This window comes from Phascolarctos cinereus, unplaced genomic scaffold, assembly GCF_003287225.1.
Source record: "Phascolarctos cinereus isolate Bilbo 61053 unplaced genomic scaffold, phaCin_HiC Scaffold_1;HRSCAF=81, whole genome shotgun sequence".
In the NCBI taxonomy this organism is placed as follows: Eukaryota; Metazoa; Chordata; class Mammalia; order Diprotodontia; family Phascolarctidae; genus Phascolarctos; species Phascolarctos cinereus.
The window spans coordinates 81,841,867-81,864,774 of record NW_027555514.1 but is presented as its reverse complement, the minus strand read 5'-3'; the positions used below and the strand labels follow the sequence as shown (position 1 = coordinate 81,864,774).

The window sequence follows — 22,908 nt, the reverse complement described above, 5'->3', positions numbered from 1 at the left end:
AAAAGACCAGAGCTAAACAGAAAATTTGACTTTCAAATACAGGACTCCAGTGGAACATGAAGAGGTAAACAGGAAAGAGAAATCATAAGAGACTTATTAAGACTGAACTGCTTACATTCCTTCATGGAAAAAAAAAATTTAAAAAAAACCCTAGAATTGTTAATTGATTATTTGTGTGTGAAAAGAAGGGGCACAAGGCAATTACTCCTTATGTTGAAAACTTCCCAAGGTCCCTGGAAACCAGCAGGGGGAAGGTTAACATAACCCCTCTTAAGATCAAATTGAGGGAACCCACTACAGTGGTGAGAGTAAAACAATATCCTGTATCTCTAGAGGAGATGCAAGGACTTAGACCAGTGATCCAGGGGCTATTGGAAGGGGGACTTCTTGAACCTGTATTTCCCCCTTCAATATCCCTATCTTACCGGTCTGGAAAGGGGATGGAACATATAGACTAGTCCAAGATTTAAGGGAAATTAACAAGGTTGTATTACCATCCCACCCAGTGGTCCCTGACCTCTACACAATCTTGGGAAGGGTAAATGAAGGCAGTAGGTGGTTCAGTGTAATTGATTTAAAAGGTGCATTCTGGGCCTGTCCCTTAGACCCTAACAGCAGGGATATCTTTTCCTTTGAGTGGGAGGATCCTGAGACTGGGAGGAAGCAGCAGTATAGATGGTGTGTCCTGCCCCAGGGGTATACTGAATCACCAAATTTGTTTGGACAAGTCCTTGAGAGAATCCTGGAAGGGTTCAGAGCTCCCCTTGGGACACAGGTATTACAATATGTAGATGATTTGCTGGTGACAGGTAACAAGAGAATAGAAACTACTGAGGCCTCGATCAAATTGACAAACTATTTGGGATCAGAAGGTTTGAGGATTTCCAAACATAAATTACAATTTGTGGAACGAGAGGTGAAATATCTGGGACATTTAATGAGGGGCAGAAGAAGCTGGACCCAGAGTGGGTGGCAGGAATCCTTTAAATGCCCCTCCCAAAAACTAAGAGGGAACTCAGAAAGTTCCTGGGGCTAGTAGGATACTGTAGAAATCGGATTGATTCATATGCGTCCCTCACAAAACCCTTGTACCAATACTTATTGGAAGAAGAACCACAGCAAATGAGATGGGGCCCTGAAGGGGAGGGGGGGATTTAAGAAGTTAAAGGAGGTCCTCACCTCCCCTCCTGTTTTGACACCCCCCTCACTGGAGAAACCCTTTCACTTATTTGTGAATGTGGACAAAGGGGTAGCATTGGGGGTCTTGACCCAAATAAGGGGGTGGGGCAGAAGAGAACCATGGCTTTCTTACCAAAAATCTTGGATTCTGTGGCTAGAGGATGGCCAACCTGTATTCAAGTAGTGTCAGCTACTGCTATACTAGTGGAAGAGAGTAGAAAGCTGACCTTTGGGGGAAGCTTGACAGTGTGTGTTCCCCATCAGGTATGAGCCATCTTGAATCAAAGGGTAGGGAGGTGGCTTACAGATTCCAGAATTCTCAAATATGAAGCCAGATTATTGGAGAAAGATGATTTAGTACTATCACAAGATAATAACTTAAGTCCTGCCTCTTTTCTGACTTCAGGGGGTGGAGATGCATCTGAATTAGAGCATTATTGTATTGACTTTATTGACCTTCAAACTCAGGTTCGGGAGGATTTACAAGAATCCCCGATTCCCAGAGGAATCAGTTTGTTTATTGATGGTTCCTCTGGCTTGGTGGAAGGGAAAAGAAGGAACAGATATACTGTCATTAATGGGGAGCAAGAATCCTTGGTTGAGGCGGGAAGTTTACTGAAAAATTGGTCTGCCCAAATATGTGAACTATATGCCTTAAATAGGGCGTTAAAATTATTAAAAGGGAAAGAGGGCAACGTTTATACTGATTCAAAGTATGCCTGGGGAGTAGTACATATTTTTGAGAGAATCTGGGAGGAAAGGGGGCAAGGTTATCTGCTCTGAGAAGAGAACTTGTTGGGATTGTGCAGTTCCTAGACAATGAATTTAGTTGGCTGAGAAGTTGCCAGTTTATGTTCAGTAGACAGAAATGATTTTTGATGATTGGCTTTTACACCAGGGCAAGTTTAAATTTGAGAAGGTAAGATGTAAAGTGAGATCTCCTATGTATGTGAGTCCTGGTAAGGACTTACTGCTTATTGCACCTCCATGAGAGTAAAAGTAACTATATCTGGCTTTAAGCTGTGATTGGTGAGACTTGCTGTTTGGGGAAAAAGGCTTTTGGGACTATAACTAATTTTGTTTTGAGTTTGAATTTGGGTATAATTGTCTGCATTAAATCAGTATCTGAGAGAAATGCCACAAGAACAGGTGGAGGTCTATTTAGAGGAAACGTGATTTATTTGGGAAAAAAACTGAGGGGACAATCTTAGCCTCAATCTAGGATGGGATCTTCCTGGCTCAGTTTCCCCATTGTGTTCCTTTGGAAAGGAATGTTTCCCTCCTATTTCTGAGTCTGGCTATGAGATGGAACAGATACTGCATGATTGGAGAACTGTGACTCCATCTGAATTTAAACAAAGCTAAGGCTGTTTTATCCTGTCATACATGATACATTCCATGTCCCTGCTCTTTTTCCTTCTGTAGTAAGTTTTTATAATCAGAAGATTTAACAAATTTACTAAAATAATTGATTATGGAACATCTTGGGTTATTATAGAACTGGGACTGTGTTCTGGTATGAGTTAGGGTCTTTTTGATTCTTGGTAATGGTATAGAGATAGTCAGGGGCTTGTGAGAATGTTATTTTGTTATTTGGATAATATCATACTCGTCTAAAGTTTTGTTACCATTGATTAATAATGTTAAAAGAAGAATGGCTTGTGGCAGTGCCATCAAAGAAACAAGGCATGACTAAAATTTTAAGATTTTATATACATACTGTGTTAAAAATTGATATGTATGTACTGGAGCCTGTGATTAGTTCCATAGTGAAGTCTCATCCCCCTGGTGAGGAAATTAACTATGGATTAATGTAAAGTACAAGACACTGGGTTCTGATGTGAATTTCTTAAACATGACAATTGGCCATGGTTCCAATTTTGAGTCTGTGAAATGATCAGGGTTATAAAGATTAGAAAAAGCAATTTAAAATTGTGCTAAGGTCCCTTTTATAGGAGAATGGACAGAAAGCTGGTTCCCACAAGAAGACAAGAGGAAGATGCTGAGATGCCGTGCTGGAGATGGCAGGAGCAAATAACCAAGGACAAGAGGACTTCATTGATGGTGTTCCCGGCTAGACAGCTGTATCTGCATGTATAAAGGAACTACTTCTTTGACTTGTCAATGTTTAGACTGATGCCTATATTTACTGAAAGGGGTGATGGTTAGAGAGAGAAGAAAAAGAGAGAAGACTTTGAATTATTTAATGTGATTATGAAGGATACCAAGAGTGCCAAGTGTTAAAGATATCATAAGAATGATAATTTCTATATGTGATGATACGAAGATGCAGTTGATGGTATCTGAAGTTTGTAGTTTATATTATGAAAGTTATTGTTTCTAAACTGTACTGTGTTTTTAAAATTCTTAGACTGTAAAATTTGACAGGAATTATTGTCCTACTCCTGGTATGTCTCCCCACAATGCAACTAATTCGACCTACATTCTTCTTCCTCCTGGGAAAAGGAGGCAAACATCTGGGGGTACAAGTATATGATGATTTAAAAGGAACAAGCGAGCCATTGATTCCTCTATTGCTAGCTGGGGAAATGCAAATGGATGGGGAGATACTTGGCCCCCTGAAAGGATCATAAAGGAATATGGACCTGCTACTTGGGCACAAGATGGGAGCTGGGGATATCGGACCCCAATATATATATATATATATATATATATATATATATATATATATATATATATATATATATACATATATATATATATATACATATACACATGTATATATATACATATACACATGTATATATATACGTATATATATATACATATATATGTATATATGTATATATATGTATATATACATATATATATACATATATACATATATATACACATATATATACATATATATACATATATGTATACATATATATACATATATGTATACATATATATACATATATATATATATATATGCTTAACAGAATAATTAGACTCCAAGTGGTGGTGGAAATTACTAATCAAACTGCTATGGCTACTGACCTCTTGTCGGTTTTTGTAGACCAAAGCAGGGAAGCTATCTTACAACACAGGTTAGTCTTAGATTCTCTCTTAGCTGAGGAAGGAGGTGTCTGTGGAAAACTGAACCTGTCCACTTGCTGTATGAAAATAGATGACGTGGGACAAACCATGAGAGATATTAATAAAGAAATTCGAAAGATGGCCCATGTTCCAGTTCAGACCTGGTCCTCTTCATTTAATACTCCCTGGTGGTCCTGGTTTGGGGGATCTTGGTGGAAACAGGTATTACGGTTTTTGTTAATAGCAGTAAGTAGAGTCATACAACTCCCACTGTGTGTCCCTTGAATGGTGCAGTTAATTACTACTACTGTGCAAAAGACCCTTTCTAGAATGATTAACCTGTCAGTGAGTCTATTAGACTAATGATATTAAGGAATCAAGGGTAGATGCCAGGCAATCAGGAGGAAGGAAGGTCCAATTTTGATGAAATAGCAAATAGGGAAACTGAAAAAACTTACCAGTTTTGGTGTGAGAAACTTTCAACTATGAAATAAGAGAACTGTGTGGGACAAGTGAAAGTTTCTCATGTGAGATGTAAGCTATGCTCCAAAAATGTAGTAAGGCTTCAGCATGAGCTGGGCCTAAGTTTCACTTTTGTTTTTGGGGAATGGGGTTGTGCACCAGCTGCCCACCTCCTTCCCTCTTTTGTTTTGCACCATATCTTTACCAAATAAGGCAATCTTCTAGCTCCCAAGGTTGTTTTGAGTAAAATGTATCTCTTGGGTTCTAAATATAGACTGCGAGGTCTCTTGCCTCAACCAATGAGGATGAAGAGACTGAGACAAACAAGTGGGGAGGGGAGCTTCTTGGAGTGATTTGTCTAAGAGTATATAACTGCTTGCTGCTGTTTGTGCTTGGCCTCACTACTCCAGTCTGCCCTGGGTAGGTGACGCCTAACTCTCGTGTAAGACTTGCTAAAATAAAACCTTCTGTTTTCTACTTGGAGAAACCTCTGAGTTTTTATTTGGGTAAGTGGTCTCAATCCCACTCAGTAATATATTCCATGTTGTTCAAGTTTTCTTTGTAATATTTGTCTTTATATCTAGGTCATGTATCCATTTTGACCTTATCTTGGTAAATTAAGTAAAATACTGGTCTATGCCCAATTTCTGCCAGACTGCTTTCCACTTTTCCCAGTAATTTTGCCAAATACTGCATAGCAGTCTTAAAGCAAGAAAAGGTTAGGATAGATAAAATATACACATCAGGACTGACGAAGCATGGTGTGATGGCAAGGGCAGTGGACTGGGATCTGGAGGAGCTAGGTCAGGGTCCTGGCCCTGACACTCACTACCAGATTCTGACCAGATGAGTTCACCTCACCCCACACCTCAGTTTCATAATTTGCAAAATGAGAGCATTAAGCTAACTGGTCTCTAAGATCTCTTCTAGCTCTAGATTATGAGGTCGACTTGCACAGAGATTCAGCTTTTATCAGGAGTCTTTTGGTAAATCCTCACGTCATCACAGAACCATATTTTAAAAATTGCTGAACATTTTATCCCATACATTTCTTTCTTAATTTGGAGAGTGGAGAGGACACCGAGGCCATAACTGTGCTGGCTCCAAACAATGCATGTCTCTGTCACATTGTGTAGCCCTTGGCCCAGATTAGTCACTACAGAGCACAAAGATAAGAGTGATTAGTCAGAATAGCTCTGTGAAGGACTACATACTTTAACAAGCTTGGAACACAATTTCCCTCCACAACTAGGGCAACCATCAGAGAAAAAAAGAAAAGGAGCTTAGGGAGGAGTCCCAGGTTTACTTGACCTCTCAGATAAAAACATTATTTATAGTTGTAGAGACCAAGTATTAAGTGGGAGGACTGTTCAGATTGGTCGCTTTTGTCCTCACTTTACTTTTAGAGAGAGTGTGTATCTGTGTTTTTTCCAGGGCGGCTCTTGGTACACAGGACATTCCCACTACCCCTGTTCCAGTACTGCTCCGTTATGTGTAAGACAGATTTTAAATTACATATTTATAGCTGTAATCAATTGGACACAACTCCATTACTAATTTGATTTTTTAAAAATACCTTTTCCAGGGGCAGCTAGGTGGCGCAGTGGATACAGCAGTGACCCTGAAGTCAGGAGGACCTGAGTTCAAATCCAGCCTCAGACCAAACACTTCACACTTACTTAGCAGTGTGACCCTGGGCAAGTCACTTAACCCCAACTGCCTAAAAAAAAAAGGAAATTAAAAATACCTTTTTCCCTTATTAAACATAATTCATTTGCTCATTGTTTTTGTGTATTTTTGATGTATTATTTCTTTGTATGTTAATTTTATGTCTTTTAGTTTCCTAAGACAAGTATATTCCCTTTTCTACACCACTGACATTTGAGAATATTTTATGTAACTATACAAGTTCACATGTATATGTGTGTGTGTGTGTGTGTGTGTGTGTGTGTGTGTGTATATATATATCATATATATATATGTGGATATAGATAAGAGATATTAAACAGATTTACTAAAGATATTTTAATAGCAATTGCAAGGTAAAACATGAATTTTCCATCTAATAACCTCCCCATGTGATACAGATTCTGAAAGTATAAATACAATATATACATTATATGTTTAAAATATTTTCTGAAATCAATACTTTTTCTTCCTTTTTACACACTGGAAGGAAGATGATTCCTCGGTTATAACCTCAGAAGTTCATCCAAAGTTCTAACAGAAGATTCATAAAGAGATCTGAAACAAAGAAAAAAAAGATTTAGTGGCAGAACAGTAAATAAGTAATCACTAGATGTGAAATAAAAAAACTAAGAGAATTTATTATAGGACTTTTAATCTTATTTTTATTAACATCATCTGTTTTTACATCACCTTCATTTTTTTTTTAGTATGTCCTTCACCCCTCTCCTACCGTGACAGCCTTCCCAAGGAAGAGAGGAGGAAAAAGACTAGTTCAGCAATACCAATTAACACACTACTTTATCTGACAATTATCCACCATACCCATAGTTCTTCATTTGTTCAAGGACAGAAAAGAGGTAATTTTTTTTCAACTCTTCTCTGGGACCATACTTGATCATTATAATTACAAAGCATTCAATGTTGTGGTCTTTTTTTCTTCCTTCAATTTACATTATTGTAGTCATTGTGCATCTCATGCCGTGCTGCTTCATGTCTTCTCAGGTTTCTCTGGATTCTTTATATTATTAATTTCTTATCAAACAGTAATATTCCACATATAACCATGTGTTTAGCTAATTTCTAATTAATGGGTATTTCCTTTGTTTCCAATTCTTTGCTACTGCAAAAAGTGTTACTGATGAATATTTTAGTGTATATAGGACATTTTTGTCTTTAACTTCCCTGGGGCTCATGCCTGGCAGAGAGATCTCTGGGCCAAAGGATATGGGCATTTTAGTCACTTTATTAAATAATTCTAAATCGTTTTTCAAGAGGATTTAACTAATGCATAGTTTCACCAACAGTGTATTATCATGTGACTATTTTCTGAAGCTTCTCTGATAGTAATTATTCCCATATTTTCTTATTTGTCAATTTGCTGAGAGTGAGATTTATATTTCTCTTACAAAAGTGATTTATATCTTTCATATGGCTGATAATAGTTTGCATTTCTTTTGAAAACTGTTTATTCATTTTGTTCAAGCACAAGATTTTCCATTGCATATAATTAGAATAACCTACTTTTTTTTTGTTCATCCCTTGTTCAGTTAAGATTTTCACTGCCCACTTCCAACTCCCCACTATAACTGCGAGAAGTACTCGATCTAGGTTCTACTGTTTTGATGGTGTGACCTTTTATATTCAGATCACATTTCATTTCTTGTTTACCGGGGTATCCATTGTAAGATGTTCTAAACCTAACTACTGCCAAACTATTTCCCCAACAATGGTCTTTCTCCAAATAATTTATGTTCTCTTGTTTAAAGAACACTAAGCTTTTGTTACAGATTATTTCTGATTCTTCCTTATCTACTCTTCCATTGATCTATTTTTGTGTTTAATCCATAGTTAACCAATATCAAAAAGTTGTTTTTTTATTATTGCTTTAAAATATAATTTGAGGCCTAGAAGTGATATTTTTCCTTTATTCCTAGTTCTGTTCTTTTATTTCCCTTGAGATTGTAGGACTTTCTGGAAATGCATTTTGTTTCTCCAAATATATTGTCTTACTCTTTTGTTTAGCTTTATTAAGGTATCACTTTGGTAATTTTTGTCTCCATTAAAGTGTTAGCCCATCAATCATGAGCATCCAATTATTATGAGCATTTTTAAAACATCTACTATATACGAAGCACTTTGCTAAATAATGGGGAAATACCTACTCAAAAGTCTTTTTAAGAAGGAGAAAAGTAAGTACATAGTGCATACAGCATAAATATTAAGTAAATAAAATAAAAACAAAGGAGTTTAATACAAAGTAGTTAGGAAGGGAGAGCACTAAGAGGTGGGGGAATCAGGAAAGGCTTCAAATAGAAGATGGTACTTGAGCTTCCTCTTAAAAGAACAGACTGGGGGGGGGCGGGGGAGGCGGAAGTAGCAGCTAGGTGGCGCAGTGGATAGAGCACAGGTCCTGAAGTCTGGAGTACCTGAGTTCAAATCTGGCCTCAGACTAGACACCTGACACTCACTAGCTGTGTGACCCTGGCCAAGTCATTTAAACCCAATTGCCTTAAAAAGAAAAATATAAAAGAACAGAGGGACTCTGAAGCAGTGAGAAAAATGGACAAACTGAAACCCAGGCATGCGGGCTAAGCAGTTAAAAGATACAGAGACAAAGTTGGAGTGTCACTTATGAATTATGGAGAGAAGTAAAGTTTGGCTGGATCACAGAATACACAGAGGAAGAGTAATGCCCAATGAGGCTGAAAAGACAAGTTTCTGTCAGGTTGCTCAGGGCTTTAAAAGCTAAACAGAGGAGTTTATATTTTATCCCAAAGGCAATAGGAAGCTCCGGAAATTGATGAGTTGGGGAGTCACACAGTCAGATTTGTGCTTTAGAAGCACTTTGGCAGCACTTTAGAAGACAGGCTGCAGGGAAAGACTTGAGGCACTGAGATCAATTAAGAAGTGGTTGCAATAATCTAGGCAGGAGGCAATAAAAAACTAAGCAAAGGTGGTAACAGTCAGTGGAGAGAAGAGGTAGATTTTGAGAAATGTTGTGAAGGTAGAAACAGCCAGATGTGAAAAGTGAATAGATATGTGAGGTGAGGAAGTACAAAGATTCAAAGTACAAAGCTAGGAGGCTAGGAAGATGGTTGTGCCTTTGACAGAAATGAGGATGTTTGGAAGAAGGGAGGGTTTGGGGGAAACACACTGAAATCATTTCTGGACATTTTTAGTGAGACTTTTGGAGAACATCCAATTTGAAATGTCCATTAGGAAACTGGTATTAAGTGATTCATGCTCTTGGAAGGCACCAAGCATGGATATATAGATCTATGAGTTATCTGCATAGAGACAACAGTTAAGACCAGCTAACTTGATGAGGTTACCAAAACAGAAAGTGTAGATGGGAGAAAAGAAAGGTTAGGACAGAACCTCGGGGAACATTCAGTTAGGGGTGTGATGCAGATGAAAAGCCAGCAAAAGAGGCTGAAAAGGAACAATCAGAATGACAGAATAAAGAAAGAGTGTGTTTTGAAAACCCAGAGGAGTGATTAACAGTGTCAAATGCAGCAGGTAGTAGGACAGAACTGAGATGGAGAAAAGAATCTGTTGAGTTTTGAGAGAGGAACATGAAATCACTTAAAATTATTGTTACTATGTCTTTTTGCAATTTGTTATTTTCCTCTATAGATTTAGGCAATAAGGCACGTGGCATATATGTTTAATATTCACATTGGCTTACTCTTTACAACTGCTTTAAATATATAACATAAGCTACATGTTTATGCATCTGGGTATAGTAAATTCTTGTTTTAGCATTAGAACTCATTCTTTGGCAATCACTTGATGCACAGTAGATTTTGTTTCAGCTTCTCATCTTTTTTGTCTATCCTTAAAAATTTATTTCTTTTCTACAGTAGATTGTTGGGGGCGGGGGGGGTGGAGTTCATTCTGCAAATCTCATTTTATTTGGGTTATTTACCCCATTCAATTTTAAGCTGTGATTAGAGACTAGCCAAGATATCAGGATAGGAAGAAGCAATGAAGCTTGGCTCCCCAGACAACCTCATGAACAAAAGTCTCATGAATGATTAAGGAGAAACCACAGAGGATCATCTTTCCAGCAAAAATCATAAATTTTACACACATGCAAATAATCCAGGGCAGAGTGTGTGGGACAGGGTCAGGATCACGAATGCAGATCTGGGGAACAGGATATGACTGCAGTGCTGTCACTCTGACCCAGAGTGGGGATTAGTATCTTTGACTCAGACACAGAACCACAGTTCTGTTACTAGATCCTAGGTGGAAAGGACCTACCACAGCTCCCAAATATAGCAGACCTCAGAACTATTGCTCTAACACAGGAGAGAGGAATTAGAGCCAAATGTTGAAGGAGACAAGGACTCAGATGTTAGGAGAGGAGACCTTGGAGCCAGGTAACAGCTGAAGAACAAAGGCCAGTGCTAAAGCTCTGACTCTGGAGGGGAAAACTAAGACGTAGCTCCCAGGAGCAGAGACTTTGATGCTGTTGCTGCTGTCCCTCTAACCAAGGTGAGGGAATCTTGAAGCTAGATCCTGGAGGGAGGAAAAGGGCCACTATTTGCTGCTTTAGTCCTTAAGAAGAGATCTCATAGCACACAATGGTAACAGAATAGGGCCCCAGTGCTTCACTAACCCAGGAAAGTGAATTTTCTAAGTCACACCCTAGGGCTTCCAGCTTGGATCCTAACAGCAGGACAGCAGCCAGGTCAGCACCATACAATGCCACACCAGTCTGCCAAAAGTGCATAAAGCCTAGCCCTAAAATAAAGTCCCAATCTTGGAAGGAAGGTTAGAAAGATGAGTAAACCCCCCAAAATATACAAAGACCTAGAGTGATGCAAGGAATCTCCAATATACAAATCCATAAGAAAATAACTCCAAAATAGTTAAAAACAAAGCCTCAAAGAAACACAGCTTGACCACAATTTTAATTAAAATTCCTAGGAAAAAAAGTTTTAAAAAAGAGAATAAAAGTAAAATTCTGAATGAAATAACAAAGCTAGAAGAAAAAAAAATTGGAAAAGAAACCTGAGTTATTTGGAAAAAGACTTGGAAGGAGAATAAACAGAAACAGGATAACATACACAATGACTACAATTTAAATGGAAAGAAATAAACCGTGAATGCTGAGTAAAGTCCAAATTTGTCCCTAGAAAAAAGTTGAGAGCACGTAACTCTCTCCTGTCAATGGAGAAGTAGAGAATTTTGGTTATGGAATATGTGCCATATTGTCACACATGCTAATGTTCTGATTAATTTTAAAGAGCTTTTTTCTCTTTTTAAAAACATGTTTGTTACCAGGCTCTCTGGAATGAATATATTCAGAAGTGAATGTGATGTAAAAATAAAAAGGCATCAATTTCTTTTAAAAATTAGTTTATATCAACAACATCAAAAGGAAAAATGCCACTTCTGAACCCAAATTTACATAACTACAATATACTGTAGTTTCAAGACTATTAGAATAGTTTTCTGAATCTTACACATACTGGCTGGGTGACCCTAGGAAAATAACTTACCCTTTTAGTGTCCTCAGGCAACTCTCAAAGACTGTTACAGAGAAGATGTACTGATAGAGAAAGTCCCTACTTGGAACTCCTTATACCCTTGAAAGCAAAAGTCCAAACAAACAAAAACAAAAACAGAAGATTGGGGGGAGAGAGATTTTTTTCATTTAAAATCTGCTCTCATATTTCTCCTTTGAGGTTAGCTTCAGATAAAGGTTTTTTCATCAGTTACAAGCTTTTACCAGTCTTTTTTTTTCTGACATGCAGAATTCCCTGAAAGAGCCAGCTATCAAAAAAAATCTTGAAGCCTACTCTTCACTACAAAAAACAAGATCTAAGAAATCGATAATTTACTGTTTCTTTATTAAAGAAATAAACTTCACTGACACAAAGTGTTTTTGCCCGAAACTTAGGACTGACTAAAAGAAAGTTAATTAACTCTTTCTGCTAGTCATTAACTCCAAGGAAATGTTAACTGTAAAAGCACTTAAATGTTTTCCTGTGTCTCACAAATTTAAATTCCTATAGTTTTTTTAATACTAGAATTGAATCTTGTAGTTACAAGGAGCTTTCGCAGCCATACAGTTGACCAAGATTCTATCACTTCGATGACATTCCCAATAAACACTCACAGAGACTCACTGAGACACCTTAAAGGCTTCCAGGGAGGAGGAGCCCATTACATTCTCTGGCAGCTCATGTCTAAATCTCTCTGCAACTTCTACCCACTGCTACTACTTCTGTCCTCTAGGGCCAAATAGTATAAATTTAGTCCCATGGAATCAGAATTTGAGAGTTGGAAAGGACCTCTGTGGCCACCTACTACAACCCATACAAGAAAGGAATTCCAGATAGATATCTTTATGTCAAAATAATCCTTCATAAACCTGAAGACTATTATCATTCCTCTACCTCCACCTTCCAGTTTTCCCTTCCCCAGATAAAATATCTACATTTCCTTCAATAGAACATTGAATATAATGGTTTTCAGCTCTCTCAAAATCCAAATTGCCCTCTTCTAGATATGCTCCAATATTAATTCAACTCAGCTCTATCTATCTGTTGCAGTGAAATACTATTTGACTTTTTTTTTTTTTACAGATCTCAAATATCACTGTTTTATTATAAAGCAGTTCACTAAATGCTTAGTAGGAACTTCTATTTCAGACAATATCAGTTATGTTTAGACAAGGATCACTTATAAAAATATATTAGGAAAGGGACATTAGTCAAACTAACATGCTAGCTCTGCACATTGGACTTTATATGAACATAAACGATTTTTACATAATAAAGTTAAGGTTATTTTGCTGATCCTAAAATGCTAATCAGTCTCACAGCAGATTAAAACATATTTGGACATCAGCACTTTGTTCTATGTTTGAGTTATAAGTCAACCTAGTACTGTTAAAAAAAATTACACTCTGGTATTAAACAAGGCATAACAATTCACATTTTCTCAGCAGTATTTTGTTTTGTATTGTTGTAGATGGGCCCAGAGGGGACCATTAAAGTTTTCTGAAAGGTGTAGAAATGAAATAAAAGAACTAGCTGTAAGAAAGACGGTCCTCTTCTCTTTCATGACAGTCCTCTAGAGACAGGTTAGCAAAGTGGAAAAATTAGCAACAGGGTTCAGTAATGACAGAAGCACTATACAATGTATTACTGTATATATGGAGAAGCTCTCTCTCTCTCTCTCTCTTTCTCCACCGCCCCCCCCCAAATCAACAGCTATTTATTAAGCACCTCCTACGTGCAGAACCATGTTATATAATAGGTTTACAAGATGGTGATGATTTGTGGACAAGCTCATCATCTTGCAAGATCCCATCAGCCCTGGTACTCCACCTCATCACCATTCTATGTACCTCTGAATGAAGGGTGTCCCTAACGCCACTTTTCAGTTACCTTTTTTCCCTGGAAGACATCTGTAACGACTCAAGGAAGTCAGGCCTATCCGTACACCCAAGAAGACCAAGTTGATACCTATTACCCAGATCACAACATGCATTTGAATGAACAGCCTATGATGCTTGTCCAAAAATGCATAATTGAGACAGATAGTATAGATGGGCAATAAAATGGGCCAAGATTGAAAAGGCGGTAAGCAGGCTGTACTGCTTTCAGGAAATTACAAAGCCCCATGCTTCCCAAGAAATCAAAGGTCGTTTTATAAATTCTAACATTTTACTGGTGTTGTATGGCACAAGATGTGGGACTACTTCTGAAGAACTACAGCTAAATATCACACAAAAGGCAATGGAAAGTATCATGGCAGTGTAAGCAAGCTACAACAGATAATCCACAAGGTACTCCAGGCTTGGTCATTTTTTTGTCTTTTTGAATTTAAACTCAAAATGAATAAAATATTTTTTAAAATAGAAAATTTATTAGAAAAGAAGCACAAAAAAGCAGGGTAACTTTGAAAATGATATGTAGCATTTATTATGTAATTTTTATAAAAAGTAAACAGTGTGAAATGGAAAAATATTATTTTATAGTGAATCCTCTTTTTATGTTGTGCTATGTCCATGGAAATTTTTTTGTCTTTTTGTATTTACGCTTAAATGATTTTTTTTTAAAAAGGGTGCATCAAGGAACAATAAACAGGAAGAGAAGATGAAACAGTCATGTGGCAAGAGAAAGCAATGACAGGTAAATAGCCAGGGTATTCCACTGGTGCCCTCAATATGTCAGAAGAAGAAAGGGTTCTAGGATACTGAATGAACCCACATGAAAAACCTCTGCGTGAGAATGGTACAGGAGGTAGGAATGGATGGGTTATAATTATTTTTGAAGGAAACTCCTGAATCAGTAAGATCACAGAGCCATGAATTTTTGAGTATAAAGCATAGTCATAAGAAAAGAAGACTTAAATTTAAACAATAATGAGAAAACCTGACTTAGCTTGGGACTTTGACATGGAACTCATCAAGAAGCAGAGCCTTTACTTTATAACAATAGACAACAATTACATTATATTGTATAGAAAAGGGGAAATGGGAGAAGGTATGTCTGGGAGGTTCCAGCTTCAAAGAAGTTTGGCTAGAAATGGGCTGGCAAAACCTCAGAGAGGAGATTAAACTGAAAGAGGCAATAAATCAACAAGCATTTATTAAGCACTTATGTGCCAGGCACTGGGATACATACACACATATATATATACATGCATACACAGAGAGACTTAGCATAAATTCTAAATAGAGAAAAAATATCACCTACACAAAGGGTTCTTTGTATTACAAAGATTACAAATCTTTGTGTTGCTTTTTTATATCATAGACCTCTTTGGCAATTTGGTGAAGTCTATGGACCACTTCTCAGAATAAAGTTTTTAAATATATAAAATAAAATACATAGAATTACAAAGAAAACAAAAGGTTAGTGAAAATGAAGATGTAATTTTTTTCCCCATCAAAGTTTATGTACCCCATGAAATTTCCTACTCAAGATTGTTTTATATCATATTACATTGCTTTTAAGTTCTCAAAATTGTTTAATAGAACGTATATGAATAGCCTATATCAGACTGTGTGACATCTTGGGAGGGAGGAGGAGAAAAATTTTAAACTCAAAAGCTTATGGAAGTGATAGTTGATAAATCAAAATGAACTAATTTTTTAAAAAAAAGGATCCCCAAAATCTACCATTCTACTTTACATTATATATGCAACCAAATTCTACCATAACCTGCATATAAATAGGTAAGAAAACCACCTGAAAATACACGTAACATTTACATTGAAACATTGAGTATATTCTGCTCCTTTAGATAAAATTTTGTGATTAAAACACTACAAATAGCATAGTATACACCAAGACATACTTTGTAACTGAATTATTTATGACAAAATGTTTAAGAGTTTACACATGAATTTAAGAAATCAATAAAAACCTAGTTATATATTCAACTACAGTTAGAGTCTTCATAATTTACACACATATTGCAGAATGTCAGTTTCCCACTATCCAACAATTACCTTGTACAGCTCCCTTATTGCCTACAAGCTAAATTTTAATAATAATCTAAATCATAATTATGAGGACAAATGTACCATGTGTTTTTTTTTACTCCAAGGTATGAGTCAAATATAAATAACTTATCAACTGGTGCAAATAATCTCTTTTATTGTTCCCTTCTATAAATATTCACTCCATGGAAAGTTTTAAAAACATTTAAAATTGTCAGTCTCAAATCCAATATCTGCTTTAAAAACAAAACAAAAAACCTAGACTCACAACTAAGAAGGCTTTTTTAAAAAATAAAAAAACTAGTTTTTTTTTTCTTCAAAAGACTATTCCTTGAGGAAAATAAAAATATTCACTGCTGGAGATTGTATACTAAAACACTATTTAAATCACCCTACATAGAAATAATTAATACACACAAGGAATTCACTTATAATATCATGGTCAATGACTCAGTGGAAGAAATCCACGATATAAATCCTAATCTTAACTCTAAAAGGAATATTTTTACTTCTTCAACCACAAATCCATAGTTATCTTCTCACTAATAATGACAACAATACACATAACAATTTGGCAGTTAAATATGTTATTGCATTAGCTAGTACATACTGCTCCTCTTGAGAAAATCTGCTCAATTTACAGAATTTTATTCTGAGTAAGGAAAAGTAAATGCAGTTAACAGCAAATTTTTATTTAAAACCCAACAGGCCAGTCAACAAACTGCTAACTTTGCTGGAGAGAAAATTAAATTACAGTTAAGAAAACATACATTTTTTCAGTTAATGCCTCAGTCCCTGAATTAAGAACTGAGCTGAGGTTCCAAAAGAATCCTAAAGATATGTGCTTATTTCAACTTTATTTCTCAAGATCAACATTAGGTTTATTACTTTTAAAAAATTATTTTTAGGAAAAATTTACTTTAGAAAAAAATTTTAATTATGTTGCCAGCTTCTTGAGAGATTTTCGAAGATGCTTTCTCTTGTAATTAGCTTTGAAAAGTATTAAGTCACTAGACATTATTCTTCAGTATTTGTGATGAGGTATCCAAAATATTAATAAGTTTTACCTTAAAAAGACTGTTATAATGAAACAAAAAACTAAATCAGGAAAAAGCAAATCATTTGAAAAGCCAAAATGTATGGCATAATGCTAAGTGAAACATTAACTACCTAATACTAAGAACTTTGTTACCTAATGCACTTCCCAATAGCTGCATTCTTTACATTTATGGAATGTTACATTCTTAGGAAAATGTATCTAAAGACAAAAATGATTTAAGTTTACTTTCCCACAGACCAATAGGATCATATTCCTGATCTGATATACAACTTGTTATTAAATAGTCACGAAGTTTAATAAAGATTAAATTATATATAGCTACATGATATAAAATATGATTAGGAGGACAACACAATAACTAGTTACATTTATTTAAAATCATAAGGTATCATCATGGAACACCAAAAGCCTGAGTCAATTCTAAGTAACTAAAAATTTAACAGTAAGACGCTTAGTGAATTTTGGCTGTCAGTAAAACATAGGCAATAAAGAAATATTCATGTAAAGTGACACTAAAAACCATTCAAGACCAGTATGACTGGAAAAGTGAGAAGGAAAAAACAAATGGACAAAGTATGTTTTACAGTGGCAACCCCAAGAAATTAAAAGAACCAGAGGAAACTATACATGTATGTTGAACAAATCCTTTATGAAAAATCTATGGAAAGATATGGATAAGAATTAGATAGGATAACCAAAATTAACTTTTTTAAAAATACTATTTGTTGCTTCATAATACTAAAAAGCCTGAAATCAGCCAATCAAAAAGCATCCATTAAGCACCTAATGTGTACCAGGGACTATGCTAGACACTGGGACACAAGTATAAAGAACAAAACAATCTACCAATCCCTACTCATAATAAATTTACATTGTAATGGTGAGAACAACATGTGTGTATGAGTGAGCACACATGCATGCGCGTGCACACACACAGAGAATCAATATAAGGTGAATAAATACAAATATACTTAATCTTTATACTTAAATACAAAGTACTTAGGGAGAGCAATAGCTAGTGGAGGGGATCAGGAAAGACCTGAGCAAAAGGTTTCATGCAGAAGATGTATCTTGAGCTACATCTTAAAAATAAGAAAGGGAACTCTATGAGAAAGAAGGAAAGAGGGCTCATGTTCTAAATCTGTGAGGCTGCCATGGCAAAGGCACAGAAATGGGAAATAGAGTGCTGTGTAAGAGAACAAAAGAAGTCAAGTTGTTTGGCTAGATCAAAAAGTTCAGGAGGGAGAATAATGTCAAATGAGGGTGAAAAGATCGGATAGGGCCAGGTTGTAAGAGACTTTAAAAAGTAAACAGAAGAGTTTACATTTTATCCTTCACATAACAGGAAGCAATTGGAATTAATCGAATAGGGGAGTTGTATGGTCAGCTCTGTACTTAAGGAAAAATACTTTGGCAGCACTTTGGAGATTTAAAATTCATAGGGAGAGATATGAGACAAGGAGATCATAATCTAGGCAAGAGGAGATAAGGATCTTAATGTGGGGGCTGTAAGAAAAGCAAAAAGGGGTTGGTTTCAAGAAAAGTTGTGAATGTAGAATTGGCAATTTTTATCAACCGACTGCATATGAGAAGTGAGAATGAGAAGTCAAGGATAATACCAAGTTTATGAACTTTAGGAGACTAGAAGTATGGTGTGCAAACCTGTGACTTGAATAGCATTCAATGGAAACACAACATGGAACTGAATTAGATCCTGACTCCACAAAATTAAATCTTTTTATTTCAACCACAAATCATGCATAATGAATAGAGGACTAAAAAAACCGATCACTACAACATAGCTTTTTACTTTCCATAGACAAACTTAAGAATAGAATATAAGATGGGACTATACAGTAGTAAGGCCAACCAGCCCAAACATAAGTATTATTTACATCTAAATGAGTTTTATCCTTCAAAGTAGTCACCAAGTAGGCAATATATTTTTTTCAATGACAATACAATTGCTTAAAATTTTTTTGGAATTCTTCTTTGTGAGATGCAACTGAAATCCTTAATCAAATGGCACACAAGTAAACCAGATTAATAAGGTAAAATTACAAAATACTCCTCAATTGCTACTGCCCTGCTTCTTTTTATCCTGCTTAGTTCAATTTCCTCTCAAAGAACCATAGAATCCTAGAGATGAAAGGAAACTAGGCCCTGGGCTAAGCACTGGAGATAAAAAAGAAAGACTAAAACAATTCCTGCCCCCAAGGAGCTCAGATTCTAATGGGTGTGACAACATGCAAACAACTATGTAATATGAAATACATACAGGGTATATAGCAGTAATCTCAGAGAGAAGGCATTAAGGGGATAGAGAAAAAGCTTCTTACAAAAGATGGAATAACTGAATTTTTGATCAATGGATAAGATAAAGTTCTCCCACAAGATCTCTACAAATAGTTATTCATCCTCTGCTTGAATATCTACTCTTTCAGTAACATTAACACGTGTTTATATTTCAAAGTTTCTACTCAGCTATGGTCTTTTCATCAGGAATGCTTGAAATCCTCTATTTCATCAAATACTCATTTTTCACCTGTCAGGATTATACTTGGTTTTGCTAGGTTATTCTTGTTTTAAGCCTAGATCTTTTGCTTTTTGGAAAATCATATTTCAAGCTCTCCACTCCTCTTATATTAGTGGCTGCTAAAACTTCTCTCACCCTGACTATAGCTCCTTGGTAGTCAAATTCTTACTTTTTGACGACTTAGTATTTTTCCATTGATCTGGAAGCTCTGAGTTTTGGTTATAATATTTCTGGGGAGAGGGTTCATTTTGGGGTTTCTTTCAAGAAGTGATGACTTGTGGATTTTTTTTTCTATTTTCACTTTACCTTCCAGTTCTAAGACATCTGGGTAGTTTTCTTTTATGATTTCTTGAAATATTGTCTAAGTCCTTTTCTTGGTCATGCTTTTCAAGTAGTCCAGTGATTATTAAATTATCTCTCCATGATCTGTTTTCCACATCGGTTGTTTCTGATGAGTTACTTAGATTTTCTTCTATTTTTTCTGTCTTGTGACTTTATTTAAATATTTACTGTTGTCTTATGGAATCATTAACTTATTTTTGGTCCATTATAATTTCCAAAGATTCTGTCGTTTGGTAGTTTTTTATACCTCTTGTTTCAAGCTGCTAATTCTCTTTCCAATTCTTCTATAATTCTCATTTCTTTTTTTAAGTTGTTCCTCTAGTACTCTCATTTCTTTTCCAATTCTTTTTTCTTTTATTTTATTTATAAAATCATTATTAACTCTTTCTTTTAAATTTTGCTTCATTCCTTCTAAGAATTCTAGTTGAATTTTTGCCCAAGCTATAGTTTTCTTTGAGGCTTTGCTTGTAGAGGTTTTGGAGCAATTTTTTCCCTCAGTTTGTGTCAGCAGTGTCTTTATTCTCACAATAGCTCTTTATAGTTGGAGTCTTTTTTTTTTCATTTGTTTGATCATTCCTGACTTTGGAATTTGAGTCAGGGCCAAGCTATGCACACATCTGGAAGGAATGTCTGGATTGAATCTAGGCCTGTTTTGTGTCTTCTTCTGTCCTGCCACTGCTTTCTCAGGGTAATTAATGAGTATTGTGATAGTCAAAGATCTTAGAGACAGCACAGGCTAAGGATCTGCAAGCTTTCAGTTCTCCCAAAACAGCTTGAACCAGGATGAATGAAGTATGAGCACTAAGTTCTTGGTCTTAGCTCTGCAAGTTCCTAACTTAAATTTGGGTCTGAGCAAGACAATTTTAGGCTTGTCCCACCACAGCTCCCCTAGAATGCTGCTGGATTCAGCCACTGTCAGGGAGCTAAGTACCTCTACAGGTTCAGAGCGAAAGAACTGCAGGTTCTCCTTTGGAATGGCTACCTGTCTGATTATTCACACTGTTGACTTCCTATGGGGCAGAGGGCTGAATCAGGGACCCTGCTTTGCTCCCAGGGTCACAGCCAGAGAATTACTGCTCTTTTCTATGCTTGTTCCTTGCCCTGGACAACCACCACTATGCACAGGTGCCTTCCTTTATCTTCAATAGGTCTATGAAGTAGCACTGAGGTATTAGTGACAGAACTGCCAGTTTATATCTCTTCATTCTCCCTGCACAAGGTCAATCACCTTTATGTCAGATATGGAATCTCTTTTTACTCTAGTATAAAGTTGAAGGCATTTATTTGGTCCCAGTTCTAATTGCTCTACATTGTGTCCTTCTGCCTAGACTCCATCTGTAGTGCCTACGGATCTGTTTATCTGCCTGTGCTCACCTCAGCAGGAAAAATGACTCACTGTAATTTTTTTTTCTTGGTCTTTATGGAATATTTGTTGGGGGGAGCTGGATTAGACTATTTGTTTCTACTTTGCCATCTTGGATGGTCCCTCCCTTTATTTATTAGCACTTGTCCTACTTAAATGCTCCCCTGAATCAGAGAAAATAAATCTAATCTTTCACATGACAAACTTTCAAGGCAATTATATTATTTCCCTCCCACATCTCTAGCTCCATCTCATTTTCTCCTCCCCAGACCAAATGTACCCAGTTTCTTCAGCCATTCCTTATAATACTCAGTTTTAATTTCTCTCACTATCTTAACTTGATATTCTCCAGTTTGTTGACCTTTTTTGTAATCAAAACTAAACACAGTATTACAAAAGTGGACTAAGTAAGACTACAATTCCCATTTTGGGATTACAATTTCCATTTAATTCAACAAGTATTTATAAAATATTTATAATGTGCCAGGGATTGTGAATCTAGGAACTTGATACAACAGGACAAAAAAATGAAGAAGTCACTGTCCTAAAAAAGTTAAATTATATGCCTTTTAATCTCTGTAGCTTGACTGACACTACTTTCAATACCTAGAAAACCCTCACTATGACTGTCTTTTGGTAGGGAAAAATAAATATATATAATTTTGATTGTTTTAAAGAAGTGAATAACTTAAATCTATATCTAACAAAGCTGATTCAAACAGATATATTACCATGATGATTGTATGAAATTCTAAACTTAAAACTTCCTGATCCTTGGTGTCAGGAACTAACAAATTAAGATACTTCCATTTAAATATACTTAGATTACAACCTACATTTTGATGATTATTGTTTCTGTGGTGTATTTAGCTTTTTACCTTTCAATGCTATCTTCTTCCAAGGTAATTTCCATGTATCTGTTCAGTATTCGTTGAATAGTGGCAGCAGCATCCTTAACTTTCGGATCTTTATGTTTACCTATTTAAAGAAGTTGCATTAAAAGAGAGAGTTAAGGAACAAAATTAAGTCTATAAATTTGGCACAGTCACAAACACTATAAAACATCATAAAGTACGTATGTTTCTCTCAACATCTAGATATTCACAAGGAATAGATAGGTTGTGATCTTTATTATCAGAGGAAGACACTGGATTTGGAATCAAAGGACTTGGGTTCAAATTCCAGCTCTGCACTTTATTCTTTGTGTGACCTCGGGCAGATCACTTGACTTCTTTAGATCTATTTCTTCATCTGTAAAATGAAGAGGCTGGACTAAATAACCTCTAATGTTTCTTCTAGCTCTAAACTTATGATTTTATCCTCCTTTTTATACATACATAAATACTCATAAACAAACATGCAATTCCAGGGACTCTATTCCTTATGTTCTTGCAGGCTTAATACTTCTATAATTCCAGGTAAAAAGTGACACGATTACCATTTGTACATTCTATGAAGTAATATAGGGAATGCCTGATCACTTGCATTCAGTTTAATTAAAGATTACTAAATATATATATGTGTGTGTATGTATATGTGTGTATATACATATATGTATAAATATAAAACTTTAGGGATTCAAAGATGCAAAAAGACAGAGTCTCTATCCTTAAGAAACTTATAATCTACTCAAGGGAAAAAGACATAGAGAAATAATTAAAACTAAAAGTGCCCTGTGCTAGGAATAGAAAAGAGATAGAAGGTATTCAAGGGAAATGTGAAAAGTGAGGGAAAATTTGAAGAATAAAAGAATTTGGCTGGGGAAA

General features: G+C 35.9%; 1 protein-coding gene across 1 annotated transcript in view; it reads right to left on the bottom strand.

The window, feature by feature from the left end:
- Positions 1 to 6,693: 6,693 nt before the first annotated feature.
- Positions 6,694 to 22,908, bottom strand: part of NCAPG2 (non-SMC condensin II complex subunit G2) — a 101,914-nt gene continuing 85,699 nt past the window's right edge. Inside the window, 2 exon segments of the mRNA XM_020990346.2 lie at positions 6,694 to 6,927; positions 22,021 to 22,120. Of these exon segments, the coding sequence (XP_020846005.1) occupies positions 6,876 to 6,927; positions 22,021 to 22,120 (152 nt within the window). The 3' untranslated portion in view covers positions 6,694 to 6,875.